Raw genomic sequence first — 27,656 nt, 5'->3', positions numbered from 1 at the left:
TTAAACACTCAAAATATTCTTCATTCTAACAGAGGAAATTTTTTAAAGGGAAAAATCTGCAATTTTACAAAACTAAATAGTTTAATTTTATCCGTTTCGGTTCAATTTAACAAAAAAACTTCTTTTGGTATAAATTTCGGTTAAGTTCAGAATTTACATTTCATCGGGGCTTGTAGGGTTCACTGCAAACTCAGCCTCCGCTACGAATCCCTCGTTATCTTGAGCAGCATTCGATTCTGTCGGTTCAATCTGGTTCGCAGTCTCTGCCACGGGATTTGCCAGAAACGCCGGCGCGAAATTGGTAGTCAGTCGTGGAATGCTCTCGTCAGAAGACACGACACTGTTTCGGTTGGGAACCGAAGTTATCTGTACTTGGTTCGGCGATACAGTCTTGTCCTCTTCGTACATGGGTTCAATTTCCGCCTCGGGAAGCGCAGGAGATCTGGCAAACATGCCCCCGTCAATTTCGTCGTTACCCCACCCACCGACTCCTCCCCACATTCCAGAAGCCGGAGTGTCGGAGCCCGGACTTTTTGGATATTCACTGCAGGACTGCAAATCAGCTTCGTTTAGTGGGTTGTGAACAAAAACTGGGTGCTCGTGCGACTCAATTGGTTTTCGTAGCTTGTTGCGTCCGTGGCGACGGTAGTAGACAACCAAAAGAATCACCAAAATAAGTATGAGGATGAAAAAGATTATAGCAAACAGTAACCCGATGCCTGCAGAAGCGAAGTCGCTGCTCTTACTCACAGAAGCACTGAACGCGCCATAAGGCCCCGAAATAAGCGGATGCTCATCTTCTAGTTGGCCTATAAACCAGATATAGTACTTTGTTGAGTCATCATCTGGCAAAGCTTTGTTGCAGTAGGTGCAATTATCATCTGAATCACCTTCGCCAATGGTCAGTTTAAGTTGGCCATCCTCAATAGATAGTCCCGGAATTTCATCGATTGTGCTGTAATTAAAAGGTGGATACGGCTGATATACACCTCTTGCAGGACTATCCCCAGCAGGAACCCCAAAAACATCGTCCCAATTATTGTAGGGTATCGTAACATTTTCCAGGCTGTTGCGTCTGACGCCAACCAGAATCACAACTTCGTGTATGTTTGGATCCTGCAGAAACGGAGGTATTGCTGAAAGGGATAGAACGTCGCCGTCGCCTGGTCCAACATCGTTCTCTTTCTTTATAGTATCTGCTTCGCCTGTCCAAGTGTCAGTACTATTGACGCCTCCAATTTCGAGACTCACTTCAAGAATATATTTAGAGAACGGATCTAAGCCATGTATGTACATGAAACAGCCTGTGTTCGCACCAGCTTCGCCATCAATATTCGAGCATATCTTACGTTTGCTGGACGAGATAGTTTCGGAGGTCGTGTTAGTAGTGGCAGAAGCTGAGTTGTCTCCTGCAGATCTCTTCTGTCGCTGTTCCTCCAAAACTGGACCCTCAAACTGATACTTGAGGTTGTAGATGGTATCTTGAGTTGATATGTCATCTTTAAACTCAACTTTTAATGAGGTTGAGCTGGATAATATAACTGAGAAATTCGTGATCAAATCTGCGGTTTTGAAGACTCCGAAATCTCTGCCACCGATGACTCGGGTGCCATTAGGAAGCAAACCGACAATTAGAAGTGAGTAGAATGTTCCAGACATCAACTGACTGTCACAAATTTCACTTTCAGTCTTATTCAAGCAATCTCTGTATGTTTCAGTGCCAATTTTAAACATATACAGATCGTTTCCTAGATCGAAAACGTTTGAAGAATTTTGTGGTGGATATGCCATTTGCGACGTTGCTTGATACACTTTAACATTTTCCGTCTCCCCGTTGTCTGTGGCGTACACTTGCTTCCAAGTACTGAAAGTTTCGGCTTGGTCGAGCGTCGGCGAAATCTCTTCCGCTTCGGCAACAAGAATGTAAAATTGCGTAACTCCTGCGGGAAACTGAAGTGCACTTCGTGGAAGCGTGAACTCGGCCGAAACTTCGGTTGCTTTTATTTCTGCTCCCTCGGGAAGTACACGAATATTGGAACTTATAGGATCTGAGTAAACAGATTGAACATAACTATTAGCGTTAGACGCTTTCGCTTTCACTTCAACGGTGTAGGTATTTTCGGGATCTAAATCGGTTAACTCTTGCGACCTTTGCGCCTCTGAGCAATCCAGTTCAAAATCTCTGATTACTTTTCCTGAATCATCTGCGATTTCAACCGCAAAGGTCACTTCTGTATTCCCTTCGACATCTGGAGCATCGCGATTGCATTCGACTTTGAATCCTGTAGTCGTAACGTCGGTGAGGACGAACTCGTTCTCCTTCAAGTTTTCGGGTGGTGAAACCTGGTTGAGCTCCAATCCTTCAGACGTCTGAATACCTGAACAAGACACGGTCTGTAACTTGACAGTGTACAGATGAGCAGGTCTTGCGAAGTTCAACTGAACATCGTTGAACGATCCCGCTTCTCGTGTGAAAGTCTCTTCAATTATGTCATTGTTATCCAAAAGTGTGACCTTGAATCCATTTCGGAAGCCGACTGTTCCAACTTCATCTGGCCCTAGAGCTGGAACGGCCCAGTTCAGATAGAGTCTATTGTTTGTAAACACAATATCAACAGGGTCGGCATCAATCGCTAAGGTGTCTTCCTCAACTGACAGAGGATCACTAAAGTCAATTTTGGTTTCAATATTCCCGTGGTTAACCACAGTTGTCAAATTAATGCGGTACTGTACGCCAGGAATCAACCCGTCCAATTCCAATTCAGGATCATTTAGAAGAAACTCTTCCAAAACCTCAATACTCGCGCACGAACAATCAGTGCAAAACGAGACATCGGCTAGATAAACGTCGAAGTTATTAGGCGTCGGCGCCTCCCAAATTAGCTTGAGAGACTCGCTCGATCGTTCGGCTACTTGAACAGTCGAACTATTGATCATCGGAGGTTCAAGGCACATTTCAATCAAGCTCACCTTTGAATTACTAGCGAGGGTCGAGCTTGTTATGTACATGTCGTAACATAATCCGTATTGGAAATTATCGCTGATTATCTCAGTATAAAAGGATCCGTTCGTTTGTATACAACCGTTATCTAATCCACAATCTAGTTGCAGCGGCTCAGAGTTATCTTGACTAGCGGGGACAGATTTCAACTCGATAAATGAACAGATAGTATCCGAGGTCAATGACCCAGAAAAGGTCACTTTTCCTGATCCGCTGAAAGAAAAATCAATCTGATTGACCTCAGTTGTCAAGGCCACCGGTGGTATGTAGATTTCAGATTCAATTGCAACCGCAGAATTATTAGTTTCTACTTTGACCTTATAGGGAATTCCCGGGGAGACCACTGCTCCCAGATCGAAACTGGTTTCTCCAGAAGGGATTGTTGCATTAGTCTCGTAAGGATCCACCTGAAGATGCCGTTCCAGTTGTTGGAATGATGTCGCGTTTGCGAATGCGTCCAAATGAGGAGTTACAACAATTCTTTGCACGATCAAAGAGGAATCCCAATTTATTGACGCCACTCTCGGGCCCAAAGCGCTCAGGGCTATTTTCAAGTTGGGTTCGATTATAAAATATACACTTCTGTGTTCGAGGCCGAATGATTTTTTGAATATTTCTACACCGTAAAGAACAGGGGCTTCATCAGCACTTCTACGCTTATCAGGCAAAGCAAAGTCGGTGAAATTTTGTATCTCTACAGAAAGAGTTCTTATCTCAGTTTTATAAGCTTGGCCATTAATATTTACATCGAAGTAAGACCAGTATCGACTAGACATTACCCAAGATATAATGACTTTATCCGAGTTCGATTCGAAAACTAATTCAGTAGACACAAAAAAGGCCGTTTCCGGTTGACAGCTGTCTATATCAGTATTGCATGTTATTTTTACTCCCTTTGTCGAAATGCACGAAACACTTTCATCAACTTCGTCTAGAAAATCACAGCCCGAATAATTTCTGCCATCATAAATAAAAGGGAACTGGCAAATACTTTGCATGTCTTCGCTCAAGCAGTAGTCATGAAACAAAAATTCGTCCGTATTTTCTTGCAAAGTCACAAACTTGACTTCAATACGAAAATTTTTGTGCCAGTTGAAAATTCTGGATGACATAAAATTGATGGTCAAATTTGGCGACAAAGTCAAAATTGATCGGTAGGGTTTGCTAGAACTCGGAAGGTATACTAATTCGGCACCTTCCGTATCTCTTACTACGATAGAGTCAGTTGTCTCAAACTCCGTCGAACCTGGGATTCCCAAGTCCAAGTCCACAGCTCGTACCAAAATGTAAACATCTTCAATTTCCGATACAACGTTCCACAGACAAGCCGAGTTTGAGGGGTATGCTTGCGGGTAAAGGGGTCCTCTAAGTTCCGTAGACTCGTTCACGTAACGCCCTTCGGCGGCCGAACATGCGGAGTCCGCCTCGCTAGTCGGGCTCACCGTGCACTCTGATTGGTCAATTTGGAAATACGACGCTGTGAATCCTGACCTTTCCGGATTTTCGACAACATTCGTGTTTCCGGTAACAAAATTAATTTTGGCTTCCGAAGAGGGTATGCAAATTTCAAAGGAGCTCTGATCGGTGCCTCGAGTGTCGGAACATAGCGAATATTGGATACTACCGTCGGCAGACTGTAAAATAAGTTCGTCCGCGCACCACGTGTTGAGGTCGTAAAATACGAACTTGTAGAATTTGGACTCAGTTGATGCGAATGAGAAGTTGCACAAATGGTTCGCTTCGTATTCACTGCTGCCGTCTATGATGACTGGATCAATTAGACTCACTAGCTGGCCTATAAAAAGTTTTGCCTCTTAATAAAGACATACATGCAGTTTCTGCGTATTTTCTGAACTGAGTAGTGCTGCCTAATTCCAAACAACAAGCACAGATCAAGGTGAGCCTCGAACCAGCGACCTCTCGATTGAGAAGCGGAGATTTAGTGACTTAAGATTCGCTTCACATCTTACATAATACCATCTAGCGCTTCGACCAGTGATGTCCAATATAACCAATTGTTTAACAATTGGTTTAACCTATTGGTTGAAAAATTGGTTTGTTTAACTGATTTAACCAATTTGGTTAAACCGATTTTGTTCAAAACAAGTCCTTTTTGACCAATTAATATTAGCTCATAAATTAGCTCTTCAGGAGTCTATTCTGAATCTAAGTTTGGCCAAGGAATCATTTTTTCCACGCCACTCCAACCAAACCTTTACTTTGTCGCGCTCCGTCGATCGATATTTAGCCGTTTTGGCGATTCAATTAATAAAGTCCGATTCGATTTGCATGCCGACGACTACCTTCAAAACTTGCATCATTTACTATAGGTTTGAGAGTATATATAATTTGTTTGGTGTCCCACTCTTTAACCCTACGATATTTAACCCCCTCTGCTTACACCCCCTATATCATAACCCCGTAACGTGATAACCCCACAACAATTTAACCCCCTTTTAATGACGATAATTTGTTTCAAATTAAGTCCTTTTTATAAGTACACGAGTAGTCCAATTAAGCTTACTAATTGAGGCATGAAAAGCTAGTCTTAATTCACTTGATGCCTCTAGCATCTCAAAAGTAATTGCATTTCGATTAGTTAGAGAAATAATCCCTCACTCACGCGTTTAAAACAGAGATAACCTACATGGTGCTAATTGAAGGCAAGAAAAGACGTTTGTGAGTTTTATAAAAATCATACTGCCTAATTCTTTAACCATTGATATACCACTCTATCAGATCAGATATAATGTTTAAAGCGTCATTCCATTTTACTTAATCTTCGAAAGACAAATAAATGCTATCAGGCCACGAGTATTACCTTAAACGAAAAAACAAGACAACAACAAATTGGAACTGCTCAAAGTACCAAACCCATAAATGCCGCGCAACAGCAATTACGGATGGAGAAAACTTTATTGAAACGAGGGGTCAACATAATCACGATATTTCCACGGGCAAACCTGATGCTCGACTAGTTTTGAAAAACATCAAGGAGCTAAGCGATAGTAACACCCCAACCGTCGCAGTCGCAACCGCCATTCAGCCAATTACAGACAACATTGCCACTCAACTAGCCCTACCATCCAAAGAAAATTTAGTTCGCACCGCACAACGAGCGCGCAAGCAACGAGAAGAAGTCTTACCAGTCTCCCCAGCAACCAGAAGTTTCGAAATACCCGAACTTTTCAAAAACTTTATAAGATTTGACAGTGGGCAAAATGATCACGAGAGGATTATTTTATTCGGCGACCCTGAAATGCTACGTGTGCTTGAAACATCCAACTTTTGGTTGGCTGATGGAACTTTCAAAGTCACCCCGAAAATGTTTTATCAACTTTACTCCATACACGTTAGTCTTTCAGGAATAGCCCCTGCTTGCATATATGCGTTCCTGCCAAAAAAAAACAGAAAAAACTTACCAACGTTTCTTAGAAGCCCTAAAAATACTAGTCCCTGATAGTAGACCTGAAAAAATTTTACTGGATTTTGAGCAGGCCGCTATTCAAGCGTTTCAGAAAACCTTTCCCGAGACCAAGCTGTCGGGATGTTTCTTCCATCTTTCACAAAGTTTTATGAGAAAAATCGCGGAGTTCGGATTGAAAAAGGATTACGAAACTAACCACGAGTTCGCTTTAGCACTCAAAATGTCACCCGCACTGGCTTTCGAAAAAGAAGAAGAAATAGGAAGTTCATACGATAAAATAGTGGAGGAAATTCAAATAGTTTGCGATCGCACCATAAAAGAGTCGGAAAAAATAGCGAAAGTTGACGAGCTTTGCCTTTATTTTGGATCTAACTACATCAAAAGTCTCGTCCCGAATCGGGAAGCCCAATTCCCCCCTTCTTTATGGAATCAAAGGGATGCGGCATCATCGGGTTTGGCCAGAACAACAAATGCTGTAGAGGGCTGGCATTATGGCATACAGTCATACTTCAGTGGATCGCATCCCAGTATATGGAAAGTGATCGCAAATTTGCAAAAAGACGCTTCCGTCCAAAAACTTAATTTTTATAACGCCTCGAGTGGGCACCAATTTACAAAAAAGAAAAAATACAGGGTGCTCAACGAAAAAGTGCAGAATATTATGCATGTGTACGAAGAAAAAACTGATTTGCATTTCTTTCGCGCTATGGCGAACTTGAGTTAAATATTAGCTATTTAATCTATATTGCCAAGCAATAAATTTTTTTTCAAGTTTAATTATTTCCCTTGATTTTTCAAAATTGAGCTAGAGTCGATTTGAAACCGGCAAAATAATAAATACATACAAGGTGTGGACTTTTCTTTTCCCTCCGCCCAACCCTGTAAGGTTAACCCATTTATTGTACCCTTGGTATACCCGTTATCATTTTAACCCGAAATTCAACTTTTTTGGGAAAATTAGAAAATTTTTTGTGCCGCCAGGGATTCGATCCTTTGATCTCTAGATTTTGAGACTAACGCTTTAACCACTATACCATGAGGCCTTTGGTTGTCATCCGATTTATTCTTCCAACTTTGGCTCTTTGATCTTTAATTAAGCCCATGTTTGAGTTTTCAAAGCGTAGATCAATTCTGTCGGCGCCAAAAGATCAAGGTCAAGAAATTCAAATGGTTTTGGACTGTTTTGTATGTGCACCATTTTGAATCATGTCGGTCGGATTCGTTTTCAAGTTCATATCAAAGTCTAGACTACCGGCAAGGTCATTTCTGTTCAAATCTAAAAGGCATTTAGCAGCGTGCATGTTAACTCATTTTGGTTCGCAAAATTTTTCGCAATTAAAGCCTTGATGTTTACCGACAATATGGTTCCGAATCCTTTTCAAGTAACTTTCACTTTGATTCTAACAATTGGTTTTAAAAAGGGGTTAAGTTGTAGTGGGGTTACCTGATTTTGGGGTTATATGAGAGGGGGTAAAGAAAAAGGGGGTTACAAAACACGGGGTGATAAGCTTGGGAACCAATTTGTTTTATCACTATTTAAAAACAAAATTAATTAAGCCGATTGGACATCACTGGCTTCGAACCTTCTAATTTATGACCATTTAGGTAATTTTTGTAGTTATTAACAAATGATGATCTTGTCAGACAATTAACACCAACACAATTCTTATTTATCGTTTTGTACTTTTTTAAGCCTTTTTCTGTAGTTTCTGCTCTCCCCAGGGGTGAGAAGTAACTAAGGCAAAACTTAATGAATTCTTACTGAACTTTATTTTTGATTTACCAGGTAAAAAAGTTGAGTATTGACAAAACTTAAAATATTGTCAGTTTTTTTGCCAGATTCAATTACTATTTTACCCTGATTTTATTTTTCATCGATTTCGTACAGTCACAAGAAGTGATCATAACACACAATTAAAGGATCACACATTTTTTTTTTGGTTTTAAAGAGATGCAGAAATTTGCTCGTCTATTTTACCTTCCATCTCAGTGGAATGGGTTCCGCACGGCTCCCGAAATAGACAAGCAGTTTGGCCACACTCTGTCAGGGAAAGATCCTCCAGTTTGCCGTAGTTCACGTTAGCCGTCGAGAAAGTACGACCTCGCTCGTCCGGACACTGAAATTTGTACTCAATGAAGGAAGTTAAGCCAGCCAAAATTTCAGCAAACCGAAAATGAGCAGAATATATAAGCCAGCCAAAATTGACATTATAAATTTATTATGTAAAATTACACCATTATTGCACACGGCTTTGTGTATTTTCCGCTGAAAAAAGGGTATCTGGTTCCTAATTCGGCTATGGTTTACATATCATTGTATTTTTTTCTTCCGACTTTTGAAGAAAATGACGGAATATTTGAGCTCGGGTGGCTTTTTCTCCAGACGAATTTTGACTTTTTACAAGAAGTTTCTGGCCGAAGTATTTTTATATCAGCCGACAGTAGTGTTGTTCTGATCTCAAATAAAAAAAATACGAGCATGTAACGCACCTACGGTGCTTCGAATTTTAAACAACTCAAAAAAAAACGCATATATTGGAAATAAGATCTGTATCCTTTGAGTGTTCTCTGACAGCACCCAATTTCAAGGCTGGTAAGTTCAAGTTTTGTAAAAATTTTTTGATCAAATTTTTTGAATACAAATTTTGAGAAATCATAAAATTTTGTGGTTCTTTGAAAAATTTCAAAATGACCAAAGAAACGTCACATCTCGGAAATGAAACCAATTGAGCAGTCACTTTTGGACGCAAGATTTGCAAATCCTGAGAGTACTCTTACAGTACCCAACTATAGCTTTGGGAATTTCAAATTTTGAAACTTCAAATTTAAGTTAAATTAAAAAATTTTTTTTTTTGAAAAAACCAAACAAAACACCACAACTCGAAAACCACCTAGTTTTGAGCAGTTATATTTAGAGGCAAGATTCGCATCCCCTGAGAGTAATCTGGCAGCCCCCAATTGAAGGGCTAGGAATTTCAAATTAAAAAAAAAACGTTTCGGTTTTCTGAAAAACTTTTGAAAAAATCACAAATTTTTTTCTTCCGACAAATTTCAACTTTTCAACTAATTTTTATATCTTTCAAATGGTATTGTTGTCTTGAGATAAAATTTTGAAAAAATGTTTCACCTGTGATCATTTGTTGTAAAATTTAAGTTTTCGTAAAGATTTAATATGCCTTAGAAAACGTTCCAAATTGAATTGAGGCATCCTATTTGTTCTATTTAAAGCTTTGCTATAACCAAAATATATCACTTTGTGGGGGAATATATAACATGTGGGGATCGTTTTTGACTTTGATTCATTTACTTTTTAAATAAAATCATCATTTTTTCAAATCAAACACTACTCCTCAGAGCTTAAAAGGCAGTCGGGGACATTCAGAGCTTTGCCCTGATATAAATGATATATGAGTGGTCTTGTTTTTGTTACGACCATTGGAGGGTGTGTTTCGAGGAACTTTGTTTCTTTTCCATATAAAATCAGGCACCACAAATAATCATCAGAATTTTGACCTTTTGAATCAAATCGAGTAAAAGGTCAAAATAAAGCCCTTTTAGTCGTGATTCGAGCCATGTTTAAAAAAAATCAAAAAAGCTTTCCAGTGTCGAGGATTTAAAAAATAATATAAATCATATTTAGATATCTTTATATTTCGAGCTTAGAATATCAACAAATTCCAGGAGTAAAAACAAAGGCTTCTTCATACATTTGCCTGCATCAATCGTAGTCTAGCATTAGATATTTAAAAACTAACACAGAAATTGAACACCAAAAAAAAAACTTTACTTAGCAGAAGAGTATACTGGTAATATAAAACAAGCATTTGCTTGTGTAATAATAATATATGTGTAAAATTTATAATACGAATGACAGAAACAAATGTTGAACACAAGTAAAAATTCAAAAATTTGTAATGCGTCACATTTCGCGAGGCATAACTTAAACAGAACAAAACTGAAGTCGCAGCATTGACTTCAGATTGAAGTCGCAGAGTTCATCGGTACTGTTACGTCTTTTATAACAAAGCCAACCGACAGTTCAAAAAAGTCCACTTCGAACTTCAACGTAGAAAAATATATAGCCTTAGAACTTAAGAGTCAGTTTTCGGATTTCGAAGTAACAAATAAATGGCCTTAGCGCTCTTTGAATTTCAAGAAGAATTTATGATTGACACTTTTTTATGAAAGTAAACCCTATCTGAGAAAATTGTATCTAAAGGTAAATTTTTTGATGGTAAATCTGAAAACTGTGCCGATAGAAAAAAAACTAGTTAGTTTTTGCAATAAAAATAAAGCAACATTGTATTTCGACCAACACATTCCAATTGAACTTCCAAGCTTTGAAGGGTGTGCGATGTGCGACCGATATGAAATAATAGCATTCGCGCAGAACACAAAAGCCATAGATTAAACTTAGTCTGATTATTGTATAGTAGCTGCGATCACTTAGGTCGTTCTGCATATAGCGCTTAGGTCGTTCTTCGTTCTGCTAAATGACCAGCCTTCGAAATATCTACATTTTAACTTCGGCATACAGCAGTTTTCGCCTAATTTGTACGGCACTCCTTCAGCTTTGCAAACGAGTCTTATTTACCATTAACAACACGCTCCTAGTTTGATTGTCGTTTAAATTCATCGGCCAGAAAAGAAATTTTAGCTTACCAGAACCCTATGCTGGGTTACTACTAATAAATAATTGTGGTTTCTGCGATTCGCAGAGGATCTATGAAAGGCTATCAGGCTTGAACAAGCATAGTCCGTTCACTTTTGTTTCCCCACAATCCAGACTGAGTTATTTTGTAAAGCAAAGCTCTTTTCTCCCCCTTTGTACTATTTTGAGATATCCATTTTTGGTGAGGTACCCAAAAATTTTCTAAAGGCGCCTTTGGCGCCAATATATACTAATTTTGAGGGTGGAGCGCGCTCCGAAAAAACGTGATTTTTTGGTCTAAATTTCGATTTTTTTTGAAAATCCGCCCGACCCTCGAGAAAATCATAGATCCGCCCCTGGTGTAACCTTTGGCTCTTTTCGTTTTGCTATAAAAGAGGGTAACTTGAGTAACCAAACCCTCTTAAGATTTTTAAAGGGAAAAAATTGGTAAGTTCTTTAGCTAAGTGGCATTTCTAACTTTACCTTGAACTCCAGATCGTCAGTGGTGGTCTTGAACTTGGGACATGCAAACACCTCGACGCCGGAGCCTGCGTGCACGTAGGGAAAAAGGCACTTCCTCCCTGACGTCGAGAGACACTTTTGTTCACATGCCGAGGAAGACTTGTTACAGAAGCCTTGAGTGACCAGATCTCCCGCTGAAATTTTTGTTCAATATAACGAGCCGGCAAGAGTCTGCGTAAAACAAAACCTTGTCGGAAATAACGAAAACCCTGATAGGGGCTTGAGGAATTTGTTTTATATACCGATACATTCGCTTGTGGATAAATGATTGCAGTCAAAGTCAGTTTCTCATAGACTATGAACTCGGTAATTTTACTAAATTTCAACGTTAAATTGGAATATGGAAACTAACTGGGGGTGACTTTGCGGTAGATATTCCAGCCTCCGGGGGTTGCTCTCTCGTACAGGTCACATGACTCATCAATCTGACAGATGGAAGAAGAGGAGGAGTAGGAAACGAAGTTGCAAGTCCTCTCGGTTCCATTGTCGTTGAGGCCTCAAACGAAGTTTGAATATAGTAAGATTAAAAAATTGGCTAAGACCTTAAGCTTTTTGACTTTTTAACATCAAAATTGTGAACGGTGGAATTAATTTAAAAATCTCAAAAAATTTTTTTAAACTATTTTTTAAGCTCTTTTAGTCGTTATTAGGTTTCCAAAAGTTTTTTTTTTTTTAATTCTCGCTCTTGTTCTAGAAAAACCAGTCAGAATTTTTGCTATAAGGAGTGGATAGCAATCAGCCACTCGTAACAAACCAACCAAACTGTACAAAGTGTTGACCATATTAGTCTAGTGTTGGCAATAATCGACGTAAATCTCTGATTGCTAGTATGAACTCATTTCGATTCAGTATCCTTAGGACTAAGCCACACCAGAGTTTGTTCCAGAGCTTCATATACCAAATTGGTGCTTTTTATATACTCTTGTTGTTCCGACCACGCGGGTTTATAAACCCTTTCAGTAGTGATTCGACCGATTTTGAGAACAAGAATTTTTTTCTCGTGTTGTGGAAAACGGATCTGAAAAATTTGTGACTAAATTGGAAAAAACAATCTTCAAATAAAGTCATTTCGAGCTAGTGAAAGTAACAAATTTAAATAATCATGCTTTAACAAAGTTAATAGAAGAATGATCTAAGCATATTTTTCACCCCAGCGCTACGTATACTATCAAAAATGACATACATAGTAGACGTGGTCAAAACCTTCTACTCTATCCTTTAAGGTTCAATAACCAAGAGTCATATTGTTACCAGAAACAAAATGCAAACTGTGAGTATCAACTTTTTTAAATGCCTGTAGTGGTTAACGAGCTTCCAGCTCATCGAAAGGTCACCCTGAAAAATCGAGAGAACCAACGAGAAGCTTAAGAAAAAAGAAGGTATTACTGAGGGAGGTAACTTTAATTTAAAAAATGGAAACCATTGAAAATTGAAGCCCAAATAGATTGCGCTTGTTCGTTATATATCTGACCGCGGTATTTGTTCTCCGAGTTATCGTCAAAAATAAACCTTTAGCTGACGCTCCCGTAAAACTTTGATTAGAAATCTCTGTTAGGTCAAGCAAGTTATTCTGAGAAATTGCTCTCGGCTGTGCCAAAAGTTCTTCACTAAATCAGCAGCATGAAGTTTATGAAAAGTGATCAATTGGTTGGCTTGCATAAAAAATCACCTTTCCTATGAAAAAAATAACTCATAAGATACTTTGAGGACTCAAAATATTACTTAGTTAAGTTCCCAGGTATTTTCATAAACCACTGGCCCTTATTGCACAGTAGTCTGAGCAAAAGAATAATAGAAACAGTTAAAAACTTACTTTTAGAGACACCAAAAAACAATTTAGCATGCGCAAAAATCCACCAAATAGCCACAATGTACGGCAAAAAATTTCAATGGGATCACAAAGAGCATGTTTGTTGTCTCCAATTAGTACCAGATAATTAGATAATTTCCATTTTTGAGTAATTTTTCTATATCATTAAAAAAAGCTTTTCCAGAAAAAACAAATCGCGGTCGAATTAAGCGCTGCATGTACTAGCATCTGCCCTAAGGCCGCGCAACAAAAATTAAACAGCAGGGGCCCCAGCTAAAGCAGGAGATACCTGTTTAAAAATGCTTCAAGAAAAGCAGTGATGCAAAAAATTTTGCGTTATTTTCAGATTACGCCAAAATGTCAAAAACTGAATATTTACCAAGTGGATAGCTGATTCCTATCAAAAATATGGAGAACATGCTTTTACAGGGGATATTGAAACATCTCAGCTTGATTGATTTCTTTTTTTCAGTACTGGATCGATCGTTATTGGAAATTGAACAAAAACCAAATACTGGTCAAAAAATCATTTATGTAATGAAACCATAGCGGATTCGTCGCTTCAAAAAATTGTCTAGGGAAGGTTTATTTTTACAGCTAATTAATGTGGTTAAACCGTTAATCTCAAATTTGGCACTGTAGTTTAAAAAAAAATTTAAAAAATAACCAAAAGGAACTTTTTCCGATTGAAACTTGTTCTCATTTTAGCGGGGCAGTTTTTGAGAACGACTAAAACAATTAAAAACTTAAATAGAAACAGTTAAAAACTTACTTTTAGAGACACCAAAAAACAATTTAGCATGCGCAAAAATCCACCAAATAGCCATAATGTACGGCAAAAAATTTCAATGGGATCACAAAGAGCATGTTTGTTGTCTCCAATTAGTACCAGATAATTAGATAATTTCCATTTTTGAGTAATTTTTCTATATCAATAAAAAAAGCTTTTCCAGAAAATACAAATCGCGGTCGAATTCAGCGCTGCATGTACTAGCATCTGCCCTAAGGCCGCGCAACAAAAGTTAAACAGCAGGGGCCCAAGCTAAAGCAGGAGATACCTGTTTAAAAATGCTTCAAGAAAAGCAGTGATGCAAAAAATTTTGCGTTATTTTCAGATTACGCCAAAATGTCAAAAACTGAATATTTACCAAGTGGATAGCTGATTCCTATCAAAAATATGGAGAACATGCTTTTACAGGGGATATTGAAACATCTCAGCTTGATTGATTTCTTTTTTTCAGTACTGGATCGATCGTTATTGGAAATTGAACAAAAACCAAATACTGGTCAAAAAATCATTTGTGTAATGAAACCATAGCGGATTCGTCGCTTCAAAAAATTGTCTAGGGAAGGTATATTTTTACAGCTAATTAATGTGGTTAAACCGTTAATCTCAAATTTGGCACTGTAGTTTAAAAAAAATTAAAAAAATAACCAATAGGAACTTTTTCCGATTGAAACTTGTTCTCATTTTAGCGGGGCAGTTTTTGAGAACGACTAAAAATTAACCAAAAAACCGACAAACGTTTAAAAGTTTTTCCAGTTTCTAAATCCATATTTTTTCTCAATAAAAAAGGCAACACCAGCTGGGCACAAAAACATCCCAGAACCTGTTTTTCCAATTCATACCTTGACCTCATAATTGCGGAAAAAAACAGAAAACGTTTGGTTTTTGCGATTGAACCGTTAATCTCAGTGTTAGAGTTTAGTTTTTAAGAAAAGGAAAAAGCTCCAAAAAAACTCAAAATTTCACAATTTGCACTTATTCTAGGGCCATAACTCTTTTTCAACAGAAAATAGGGCGTAGCAGCTTATGCATGGGAAATTCCCAGAACATGTTCTTTGACTGAACCTTTAATCTTAGATTTGGCAATACAGTTTTCAAAAAAAAATTATCTGCAAGAAATGGGTAACAAAAACGACCCACTGAAAGTTTTTTGAAGGCCGCAGAATATCGGTTGAAGTAAAGTAAAGTAGCGTAATATGCAGGCATACAGGGGAGTAGCGAGTCTTTTTATTGGTGCAACTTTTTTAAAGTAGTTCTCATACATTTTTATCATCCCATACATTTACAAAATACCTGTTTTTCAAATGCAAAAAACCAGTTGCAACCAACAAACCAGATGCAGAAATGTTATTCTATGCAGCAAAAGCAAACAGATAGAAAAATGCAAAAGTGACACCAAGAAATATTGCTTTTATTTGCGAACTAGGTTGAAAAAACCGTAACATGACACTACGCTTTTGTAAATAAATTTATCAGAACATTAAGGCTGAAACGACTACTTGCGCATCAACTTTTTGATTTTTCGATTTGAAGACTGCCGCATTATTGGGCTTGATAACCAAGTGCTTTTTAAATTGCCATGGTTCTATCAGTCTCGGCAATCTTGGTATCAAGCACAATTAGTCGGATGCTTTGTAACTTTTCGATGACATTAATTCTTGGGCTCGCAGATGTTTTCCGTCGAGACGGTCAAAACATTCTCAATTACGATCACGATGGTCGTAGTGACCAACATGGTGAAATACATAAGACCATAGCTCTGTACATACACATAAGCACAGCGGAAGTTATAAGTTGTTTGCTTTTTAAGAAAGATAAGTAAACGCTCAAGGGATACGTCTAGTATTTTGTGAACAATAATTTTTCTGTAAGTTACCATCAGCGGTGCATGTGTCAGGAAACTCATTGCTGAGACAGTGATTTTGACATTGCTCTAGAGTAACGCCACTGTAGACACAATCATTGTTGACTGAACATCGTGCTCTGGTGCCATCTACCTCCATGGTGGGAGCTAAAAAGAAAAACATTAATCCAAGCAAAATAATCACAAATTCAGAGTCTCAAATGAAAATTTGTCGCAAATAAACTCGGAAGGAAAGCAGCAGGGTCAACAAAATCTTAATATAATGATGATCATCACATAAGTTGATTATATTTATAAAAACATTTGTTAATTATCATTCAGGGCTGTCATGATGTTCAAAGCTCTTAGTTAAAGTTTTGACCGTGAGGATTTTAGCAAAAAATGTTTTATTTTTTTTTGTTTATACGGCCCAAAATCAAAAACCCGCAGCCCATGATGTTTTGTCATAACGCCGGCTCAAATATTTTCATAATGGGAATTTTCTGGTCGAAACTTTCAAGATATTTCAAAAAACATTTTGAGAAAAATATTGCGAAAAACACAGATTATAAAAAGGTCAAAAATCCTTTACAAATAATAGAGCGAGAAATGCAAGAAATCAGATCAATAAAAAATGGTAGATATCAAACCGGTTTGAGTGACAGAAGTGGCACAGAAGGGAGCCGCTGAGCCCACGCACTGGTGTCTCTCGATACCATTATGCTTGAAGGGGAACACACACGATACACCCCCTCCCTCCCCCGTCTGGGGGTCGGCCACAGTCGTGCACTGACACTGCTCGGTGGGTGATATGGTGATTCTGATTTCAAAGCCAGTGTACAGATCCTGAAATGAGAAACAAAGACATCTAAATATGTACTATCCGACAAACTAACCACTCAAAGAGAATGAAAGATTTCTTTGAACAAACATAGCAAAACAGACAGTTGGAAAAGTAATGAATGCAAGTAAACAGAAAAAAATGCAAGTAAACAGAAAAAAAAACACGGAACAGAAATGCAAGTAAACAGAAATGCAAGTAAACAGAGTAATGAATGCAAGTAAACAGAAAAAAAACACTGAGAAAATCACTTAGAGAAAACACCAGGCCTTAAAATATTACGTAGAAAATAAAAAACAAATATTGAATTATTACAATGATGAAATAGAACTGTAACCGATTCAAAACAATAACCGATATATTAACATTTTCAATAAACAATTTCTATATATAAAACAATTTCAAAAGTCAATGATTTTAGTATAATCTGTCTATGGATACATTTCACCTGAACAAAAAAATCGACGAGGTTTCAATAAACGCAAATTGAAACATCTTATTTTTACTACTTTTAGTTAAACTTTCCATAAAACGTCACACTGTTGACTCACTAATTAAAAAATGCTCAGCTACTTGAAAAAACCAACGTAAAAATTACTCCAAGAAGAATTAAAAAACTGAAACATCAACAAAATAATCCTTGCAACTTTTACATAGACATTTGTGCATAATACACGCCCTGATTTGAACGAAACTTACCATACGGAAAAAAAACGACAAAGCTTCGGTCGAAAACCAGGAAACCGAAAAATCATCTGCACAAAACTAATTTCAAAACTCAACCGATGTTAACAGTGGCAAAAGTTTAAGAACAAAAACAAGTGATTTAATTAATCGGCTGAAAAAAAACAGAGCACAGGCCAAAATATCGCGACCAACACCAACACGCCGACAAAAAATGAAAAGCAATACTATCACAGAGGCCAAACGGAGCTTCGCAAAACTTGCGGTATAACACAAACATAGCAATTTAAATTAGCAAAAAGAAAATGAGGCAGAAGCAACTAAGTCGACAAAACTATTAATGAAAATTCGAAAAAAAACTACATATTCGACTTTTTCCGCTCTATACTCTGAACGCAAAAAAAAAACAGAACACTAGTTTGCAATTTCACCGACGCAAAATAGGGTTACCAATATAGCAAATCTAAACCCATTTAAGCAAGAGAAAAAAAAAAGAAAAATCAGCACAATTATACAAAATGAAAATTAGCTAAATAACCGACTAAGAACTATTTCCAATTACAGTCAGAACTTATTATATTGGAAAGATACTGAGACTTAAGAAATGTATATTCCATGCTTTGGAAAGTAAGCCGACAAAAAAAGTTAGACAAGAGATAGGCCGACAATAAAAAACTTCGCAAAAATAATTTCTATACAATGAAAGAAGACAAATCACGGCGGGAAATCAAACCCTAGACTTTCTGTTCCGAAAGCTTGTGCTTTATTTCTGGATCAACTGAGAGGGCTTGAACAATTTTGAGACTCCATAAAAAAGCAATATCATTTTCTTAAAACTCAAAAATATCCAGCAAGTTATCGAACCTCAGAACTCGCATTCTTTACCTCTATACCAGAGGAAAAGCGCCTTAAAAATCGACGAGTTTAAATAATAGAAAGAGGTACACAAGTATAAACAGTGAAAAAGAAAACAAGTGAATCGAACCAGAGAACTGTAACTTATTTAAAAAAAATGTTTATGTGGAAAAAAGTTCATCAGGTTTAATAGAAATTCAAAATAAACAAGGATCATTGTAAGAAATTCAAAACAAATAAATCATTGTAAAATATGCAAATTGGAAAACAATTTTTGAAGACACATAACAAAAACAAAAAAATTTTATAAAAGTTTTTGATTCCTAAGATGAAGCTAAAAACTCCAAAAACTAACTTCATTTGAGAGAAATTAAATTTCAGGGCTTAAATTAAGCCTAAATAAGCTTATGTAAGGCTGCTCACTCGCTCGAAATAAGACGAAAAATCAAAAAATTTCAAACCGGTTTTGCTCGACAATGGGAAAAAATTTTTGGACAATTTTTTCTGTGGTTCGAATTACGACTGAATCACGCTTTGATATGATATATCACTCAACCCAGTCCGATGATTATTTGTGGTAATTAATTTTGCGTGGAAAACAAAAAAAGCCTGCTGCTTGCTTTATTCGCACGAATTAGAACAAAAAATCAAAAAATTCAAACCGGTTTTGCTCGACACTGGGAAAACTTTTTGGAAATTTTAAATGTCATTCGAACCAAGACTGAAAGGGCTTTGATACCACTCAGAATGTGCCGACCTTGCTCTTAAAAAAATACAAATTTTTTTTTCTCAAATTGCTGTCGTTAAGAAAATTTCAATTTTTTTGCAGAAATTATTTGAATTTTCGAGATTTTGATTCCCGAAATTGCGCTAAAAACTCCAAAAACTACCCTTAACTTGAGTAAAACTAATTTTTCACGGCTTAAATTAAGCTTAAATATGCTACACGGTCACCTTATTAGCATAAACTCATTTTTACGACAAAAACTACATCAGATAATTGACGGTCGGAAAAATCAAGAGGTCGTTCTGATATAAACCATACTGCTTAAGTTTCGGCAAAAGGCTTGCTTAATCAGAGATGCACGCTTGGGCAAACAATCCATAGAGTGGTCTTTGTTTGAGTTCGCTAGCTAATCGAGAGAGAAGCTCTTAGACCGTTACCTGAGTCAAACATTTCAAGGAAAAATTTCAAGGAAAAAGTTACGAACAAAACTACTTTTTTACGAACAAAAAGTTACGAACAAAACATTCGTCTACGTTTAAAAAACATACCAAAAGATGAACTTCTAATGTCGACAAAAAGTTCGCAATTTTTATCATTTTCTGGTTTTGTGGTAAATCAAATGAAATCATGGAATTATAAATCAAATTAGCTGCACCAATTTGATCTGAATGCCTGAAAAAGTTTAACGCTTTATATGAAAACTAAGACAAATGACCATATCGCATCTCGGAATAAAAAAGAACCTTCGTTTTTTAATTTTTATTTAAGCAAATTAAGGCTGGCAATAGAAGATAAATATTCATATTTTTTCATGTGTCACTGAAAACTAATAATTTTTCTGGAAACTAAGGATAACATTAAACCCAACAAAACCCATTAAAACATTCCATGAAACCACAAAAGATCTTACATCGTCATTCTCTGCAGAAGTTTTTGAAATACCTCTATGTATATTCAGAAAAGAAAAACTGGCCAGTTTTTGTTAAAACCGTATCGTCATAAAAAAATTAGCTAATTGATTAAAGTTTTACCGAACATTTTTCTTATACTTTATTGGCGTGCTTCAGAAAGTTTTGCTGAAATGGATCCGCTGCGGGATGTATGTTTTTCCTTTGGGGTTTCTATACGAGGTTCGTTTTTATCGTAATCTCGCAGACAGTTTCACAACTACTTCTTTTTTCAATTGAACAGATTCTAATTGTTCAGCTCTTAAAGCCACTCATATAAAACATGCAAACTGAAAAACTGTTTTCGAAGACAAATAACAAGGAAAACAAAAAAAAATAAAAATTTTTTTAATAATTATTCAAAATTTGTCCCCAATTTTTTGAAGATTTTTGTCATTCCTAAGATGAAGCAAAAAATTCCAAAAAATAACTTCATTAGAGTAAAACTAACTTTTTAAGGCTTGAATTAAGCATAAATAAGCTCATTCGCTCGAAATTAGACAAAAAATCAAAACTTTCAAACTAAAAAATTTTCTAAAAACTAAGATCAGAATAAAATAAAACACTGAAAGAAGAAAAATATTTAAAAAAGGAAGCTATTGTTTCAAATAATTTCCACGAAAAAGAACTTGCAGAAAACAAACTTTGAAAACTTATAAATAAAACAATCCAATTATATCAAATTTTTTAATTATGCACTTGAGACGAATCGCTAAGAGAGCTGGACATCAATTAAAGCAAAAAAAAGTTTACAATAATAAAAACGCCCGTAAAACAAACAAAAAACAAAACAAAAAAACTCAGCCAAAAAGAACCGCACTCCCTAATCTCGTGCAACACTCGGAAGTACCTTCGCAGACAAAACAGTAAAATCAAAATTTCAAAAGTAAATCAAAATTTATTATGAAAAATCATGAATTTTTCTTTTGTAAAATTTTTGTTATTTCAAAACAATAGTCAAGCCATCAAATTGACTCGAAAGTAAACAAAATTGCTCAATCCCAAAACAACCCATTGAATTAACTCTAAAACTAATTCTAATTTTAGATTAAGCAATTTTAGATTAGAAGAATGCATCAGAAACCATGCATCCGAAAAAAAACTGAAAATTTAGAGCATTTTTTGTTTTCCAAGAAAAAAAAATTTTATAACGGAAAATTTTGGCGTGTAAAAAACCAGAAAATAAAAAAATGCAAAAACCTCTTAAAAAATAAAAAAATATATACTTGAAAAATCTACCAAAAAAGTAACAAAAATTAAGCCCGGCCAGTAAACTGACATAACAACAAAACCGACAAAAAGAAATCAATTTCTATCAGATTTTTTTTTCAGCTGGAGACCGAGTATTACTTCATAGCTTCAGACCAGCTGTTAAACTGTAGCTTTCATACCTACAACTTGGCTAGAAAAAATAATAAAATTGGATATACTATGCACTAGGTTATTTACGGGAAAAGTCTAGTACCCAATTGCAATACCCTTGCTTATCGCAAGTGTTAAAATTTCATTTTAAAGAAAACTTCAGAGGCACAAGTAAATTTCAAGTGGCCTGGGTGGACCACACTTATAAACGAGCGTTTGAATTGGACTAATTAAAACGCTCGGACCATGCTTCTAAACCAGTACTCTCCGCTCAACCACAGATCTTTGTCGTTGCAGGAAGAGCTAGCTGTTGCTTCTGTACCAAAGACACAGAATTATTTGATTTAAACTTGGTTCAAAAGCAAAAAAAGATGCCAGATGATCTTTGATTCTGTAAGACAGGAACTTCGATCAATACGAGATTCGAATTACTGAACTCTTGTCTGTTCGAAATTTGATCATTTGAAAAAAAAGCCTAATTACGAAGGTCGTTTTTCATCTTAAATTTCATATACGAAATCGTATTTAAAAATATATCTGATATTCTAAACTGCAGAAAAACGTGTCAGCGTGAATAGGTGAAAAACAATTACGTTTCTTACCTGCAAGTTGTCGTATGAACAAATTTGAAAACCCTAAAATAAATATAACGATTTTCGAGGTTAAAATCGAATTTCACCTGAGTTCCTTCCCAGTCATCAGATATGAATTGCAGCTCAATTTCAGCTTCATTCAGGCACAGTTCGAAGTTGCTCAGACCGGCACAGTATCTGCAGGTAAACAAAGCTAGTTATCATAGTAATCATCTTTAGTTGTCTTCTGTTTTTTAAAGCAACAAGATTTGTTTCAATTTCTAAAAGATAACTAAATTTTTTCAAATCAGGTTTTCATAAACTCAGACTTGAGTGTGAATACTGACGCAACAATCCTCTTTTCACCTGCCTGTTTTTTTTCGTACCTTTGGCCGTTGATCTTCAGGTAGTCGTATTGACAGCGATCTTTCGAGTTTTTGTACTCTAAGTCGAACAAGTTGAAGTAGAAGCGGACTGATCCTCCTCCACCGGGATTGATGATGGTCGATTCGCAAGTCAGACTAAGTGGATACCCCTATCCCCCACATTGATGAGCATTTTAGATATATCAAACAAAGTTAAAATAGGCTTAATGAATGAAATCAGTATTGAAAACATAAGAACTAAAAAGTTTTTTTTCTGTCATCAGTTTAATGAAAAACATTCGAAATCAAAAGCAGGTTTTTGTTTAGTTTCGTTCAATTTAGCAAAAACCGGAAACCCCAGAAAAATCCCATTTGATAAAAAAAAATCAGTACCATAAAAATGAAAGATAAAATATGCCTTTGTGAGCAGTTTCTAGGGATATGCAAGTCCCTACTGTAAAGCACACAATAACTGTGGAGTAAATTAGTTTTTTTTAAAATAATTTTACTTTTTTTTCTTTTATTGTCTAACAGCCAGAGGTATTTTATTTAAGGTTGAAATAGAGCTCCTTTAATTATGAGCCCAAATCTAAAAATTAACCACTTATTTTATTAGATATTAATGGCATTTAAAAGTAGATGGTAAACTATTTCTTTCATTCTCTCGGTTCCAAATGCCCATCAAAAATGCTTCTGGTTCTTCTTGCCTGTTGACCTGTCACTCTATTTGGAGTGAGAAGAGTGCCGCTCTCTGTTATCTCTGGCACTTTGCAGATGTCGTACAGTCTGCTCTGAGTCTGACTCGACCCCACCCACAGCATACACTGAAACAACACATAATCAAGAGCCATTTTAAAAAGCATCGCGATTATCCAAAGGAGTTTTCTACAAAATGACGACCACAAACAAAAACAAATCTCGTTTGTTTGCCATAGACCTCACTGAACAGAAAAAAGCTCACTGAACAGATAGAAAACGGTTGGTTTTATTTCGTGAGCTCTCAAGAAAAAACTCTTTTTAGGCATTTTAAAAGCATTTTTAAAAAAGACTGAAAAAAGTTGGTTTAAACGCAACAGAAATTTAAAAGTCTAAGTATAAACTTTTCACTATCTAAATTAAAATTGACAATTCCTGGACTGTTGATAAATTTGATTTTTATAAGATTGTTCCAAAAGATGTCAGTGCAGCCATTCAAAATGCGACATTACCAAAATGTTTAAATTATTTCTAGACTATTTTTCTTTCATAACAAAACATGAAATAGTTTTTCCTGAGCAGTTTGGATTCTAGCCATAATTATCTGTTCACAAGCTAACTCATTATATATTGAATTTATGAAAGATCCGTATAAACAAGTATTATTTTATTTATAAAAAAAACGTTTAACACGATGAATTATCATTTTCTCTTGACCAAATAAAAGAGACGTAGAATTCGAGGTAAATTGCTCTGAAAATTGATCTAAAAATGGTACTCCAAAAACTGATGGCAACAAATTGTACAAAACAAAAAGTGGACATTTGAAAACGGTGCCCATCGTGGGTCTCTGGGATGCATCCGTTCTTGGTTCTTTTTTCTGCATGTCAACGATTTACCAAAAGTATTTGAATAATAATATAATAAATTATTTTCAGGCCAGTGTTTCAGTAGTGCTTGTTATAAAACCGCATTTAAAACCATTATACAAACATTAGCCTGAGAGATAGTCATGAGACCTTCAGGTCCGTTTTCAGACTTCTTAACTGAAAGCAGAACTTTGAAAGCAGAACTTTCATACGAAAGCCATGCACAACGTCGCGCTATTGCGACAAAAAAATGAACTATTCTCACAACTTGCAAATGAACCGACACGACAAATTGAAAGAAAAACTTCAAAAAGAAATTTCTCGCCTTTGGCCTTTGTTATAAAATTTGCTAAGAAAAATCCGAAATATTGGAACCTAATTACCTGCGTCTTTCGAAATTTTATCAACGGAAATTTACACCTTTAGAAGTTTTACAGAATCCCGCGCATAGCAGGCCAAATTAATCCACAAAAATAGAGATGAAAGCCTTAGAAAAAAATACCGAAGAAGTTGAGCTACCAAAACTTTTCTTACATTTGCTTTGATTTTATCTTCAAAAAAACTCCTTTCGAAAAAATATGCCAGGAGATACGACAATCAAATGTTATATAAGCATCAAAAATCACTCTTTTAAAGCGGAAAAAAAACCGACAATTCTTGAGCAGAAACACGTTGCGCCGAAAAAAAAAGTGTTTATTAGAAAAACTTAAAAAAGAAGGCCTCTAAGCCGATATATTATAAGCCGAAACTTTTTAAGCCGAATAAAGAAAAAAAAATCAGAAAATGAAAACGAAAAATAAAAAACTGATATACTGATATCGGATTTGGTATATTAAAAAATCTGGTTAACATCGGAGTTGATAAAGTTGAATGAGACATTTACATTGCAAAATCCATGTAAGAACTAAGTAAATTACAAGAAAAAAGTATAGTACCCTGTTGCAATACCCTTGCTTGTCGCTGGTTATCATGAAAATTCATTGATCCTTTTTGCTAGGATCGAACAAACGCGGAAATATGGTTGCATATCTTGTAATCATTTTTGATAACAATTGACCTTCAACGAACTTTGATTTTGGACTTGAAAAGTTTCAAGAGATTTTCTAAAATGGTTTTCAAAGTCAGAATACTCTTTTATAGAAATCATATAATTGATTTGTAATATTCATATGGAGAACCAAGAATCTTATTTGTAATCCCAATTTATTTTAAAAAAAGCTTCAAAACAGATTTTGAGAGAATTTTTAATAAATGGTAATGCTGCCTCACCCTCAAGCAACGAGCACGGATCATGCGGTCCTCGAACATCCGACCTTTAGATTGAGAGGCGGAGACATAACCACAGCTTCTTTTTGTTAATTTATAGTAAATTACTTTGAACTTCAGATATTATTTATAACAATCAATTTTGCGAAAATTTGATTTACCTTGACTTGCAATTTTTGTAAAATGATGAGTGCGCTCGTCAAAAACCTTCATCCTTTTTTCACATGATATATACGTAAAATTGATTTATTCTGAGTGAATTTATTGTTAAGACCAACCACTGAGTGAATAGTAACTGTGTCAACTGTTACTCTTTGCAGATAATGATAACAGTAATGCACTGGGTTGTAGTGTACCAGCTATAAAAGTGTTTGAAACATAGAAGCGGTTGGCCTAATTCTAACAAAACTTATTTTAAATCTTTACAAATTATACGAAATAATACAAGGTTTTTGGTATCAGCGCGAAGTGCTGAATGTTTCGACTGCCGTTTAAAAGGTCCAAACTCCCATAACCTCGCGAAAAAATGAAGCAAGTATCTAAATTTGTATATTTCAGCTCAAGAGATCAATATCATTCAAAGTCGGCGCTTAGCTAATAATATTAAAACAAAGATTTTTTTCCAGGGGCGGATCTAGGATTTTCGCGGATTTTGAAAATTTCGTCGACTTTCTTTTAAGGGCGACAAAATGATTTTCCGAGCACTCCCAGAACACTTAAAAGACCTTATTTTGACCAAAAATGCTGTGCAGCAGGCAAATTTTTGAAAAATCAGGTAAAAAAAATCCGCATTTAGAAAAAATTTAGGATTGGTCGGCCTAAATTGGATGTCATAAAATAATAACAAAAGTGGACCCTTTGGTTGGTTTAGAGGGCGAATACCTGAGGGGGATGCGTCCGCCCTCCCTAAATCCACCCCTGATTTCTTTAAAAGCGGTTAAATAAAAAGACGAAACTGGTCTTTAAAAACTCGAACACAAATATTCCGTCTTTTTCTTCGAAGGTCGGAACAATAAAAAGCTGTCATTATTTCAAGATATGAAAAAACAAAAAGCTCATACAACTTGGATCTTATTTCCGAATGAAGCATATCTATTGTGCTCTTAAATCCTAGGGTATTTTGTAGAATTGTAATGATCAAGTTTTGGGCACGGCTGCGTTTGATGAAAAAATATATATGTCCATAAACAAGCTAAGCGCCTAATCAGCAATAATCGTATTGTAATAAAAAATGTTGGCTGCAAACTTTTATTCGGCTATTTAGATAGAAACCATCAAAACTTGCCGTTTTTTGAGGGAAATAAAAAATCACAGAGAAAAAAAACATCTCCCCCTTTCAATTTAGTCACGTTTTTCTGTTTCTCTCGTTAAGCAGGGGAAGCATTAATGGCAAAAAATTTACAGCTTTTGGCTAAAAAATATTCTTTCAACGCCCAAAACAATGATAACCTCTTACCGTTATCCAGACTAGTATTGTCAGCCTCATCTCAATAAGCGGTCCAGTCGGAAATAAAGCAAGAAGTAACACTAGGAAAAAAAACAGTTAATTAAATTAATGGATAAACTAGGACATTTTGGTAAGACATAACCAACTAGGACATGATATTGGAACTATTTATACAGATGACTCAAAGTTCTTCATTACTTTTTTTGTTATTTTCCGATCAACCGATTCGACCTGTTTTCATTTTTAACTCCAAAACATTCGAACATAAAATTTTGTATTGGTATGTGTTTATCGGTCTCAAAATTCACTCTATAAAAGGCAACATGGCAACACGAGCCAAACTTGGTCATCAAAATGAAGAACTGGCCAACGTATTAAAAATTTACTGAAGCGGTTGGACCACTTATTCAAAAGAAATATGTGAAAAAGCGTGCTTAAGTCAATTATAGATGACTAAGATTAGCGTAGATTTTGCTCAGTTAATTGGCGAATAGTACAGTCATTTTTTAAGAATTTTTTCCGATGGTTGATTGAAGCTGCAAATATGCAAAATGCAATTTAAAATTGGGCTGATCAATAGGGGCTAGAAACCTAATCGTACACGAGTTTATACTCGCAAAATTTAAGTTTCCGTTTCTCAACAATCTGATGGCCATTTTTGAAACTTTCTTTTTAAATCCGAGCACCGCCTTCATTTCAATCTATTTTTAAATTTTCTGTTGCCAATAGTGCTTCAATGAAGCAAAAAAAGTTGCAATTAAAATAAATGATGCGAGTAAGAAGAACAATTGCAAAGTAGCCAGACGTAAAATTTAAGGACAGTATCGTCAGCAGCATGGCTTATCATAATATTGTACCCCACTATCAAAAAATGTCCAGGCCTTGAAAGTTAAAGTAACCAATAGAGGCACACGAATCCGTTTCCACTTTACGGTTTTCATTCTTTTTGATCGACCAACGATAAAAATTTTCTAAATGATCTTT

The 27,656-nt window shown here is 36.0% G+C and overlaps 1 protein-coding gene across 1 annotated transcript; it reads right to left on the bottom strand.

Moving 5' to 3' along the window:
* Nucleotides 1-27,267, bottom strand: LOC134846923 (uncharacterized). Its single transcript, XM_063864359.1, has 10 exons — nucleotides 26,682-27,267; nucleotides 23,102-23,218; nucleotides 22,416-22,564; nucleotides 22,137-22,227; nucleotides 16,692-16,887; nucleotides 16,075-16,209; nucleotides 11,954-12,097; nucleotides 11,563-11,735; nucleotides 8,407-8,545; nucleotides 1-4,796 (listed from the first exon to the last, which is right to left on the bottom strand). Exons 1-10 carry the CDS (start codon nucleotides 26,709-26,711, stop codon nucleotides 154-156), a joined length of 5,817 nt encoding a protein of 1,938 aa, XP_063720429.1. The 5' UTR covers nucleotides 26,712-27,267; the 3' UTR covers nucleotides 1-153.
* Nucleotides 27,268-27,656: the final 389 nt, after the last annotated feature.

This window comes from Symsagittifera roscoffensis, chromosome 5 (genome assembly GCF_963678635.1).
Source record: "Symsagittifera roscoffensis chromosome 5, txSymRosc1.1, whole genome shotgun sequence".
Taxonomy (NCBI): Eukaryota; Metazoa; Xenacoelomorpha; order Acoela; family Convolutidae; genus Symsagittifera; species Symsagittifera roscoffensis.
Note: the sequence above shows the minus strand (reverse complement) of the source record. Positions and strands in the feature narration are given on the sequence as shown.

Excerpts from the sequence above, each read along its gene's own strand:
- LOC134846923 (XM_063864359.1), bottom strand. The coding sequence starts at position 26,711 with ATGAGGCTGACAATACTAGTCTGGATAACG. Across the intron at positions 23,219-26,681 it reads CAATACTAGTCTGGATAACG|TGTATGCTGTGGGTGGGGTC; the intron begins GTAAGAGGTTAT and ends GTGTTGTTTCAG. Across the intron at positions 22,565-23,101 it reads ATAGAGTGACAGGTCAACAG|GGGTATCCACTTAGTCTGAC; the intron begins GCAAGAAGAACC and ends TGTGGGGGATAG.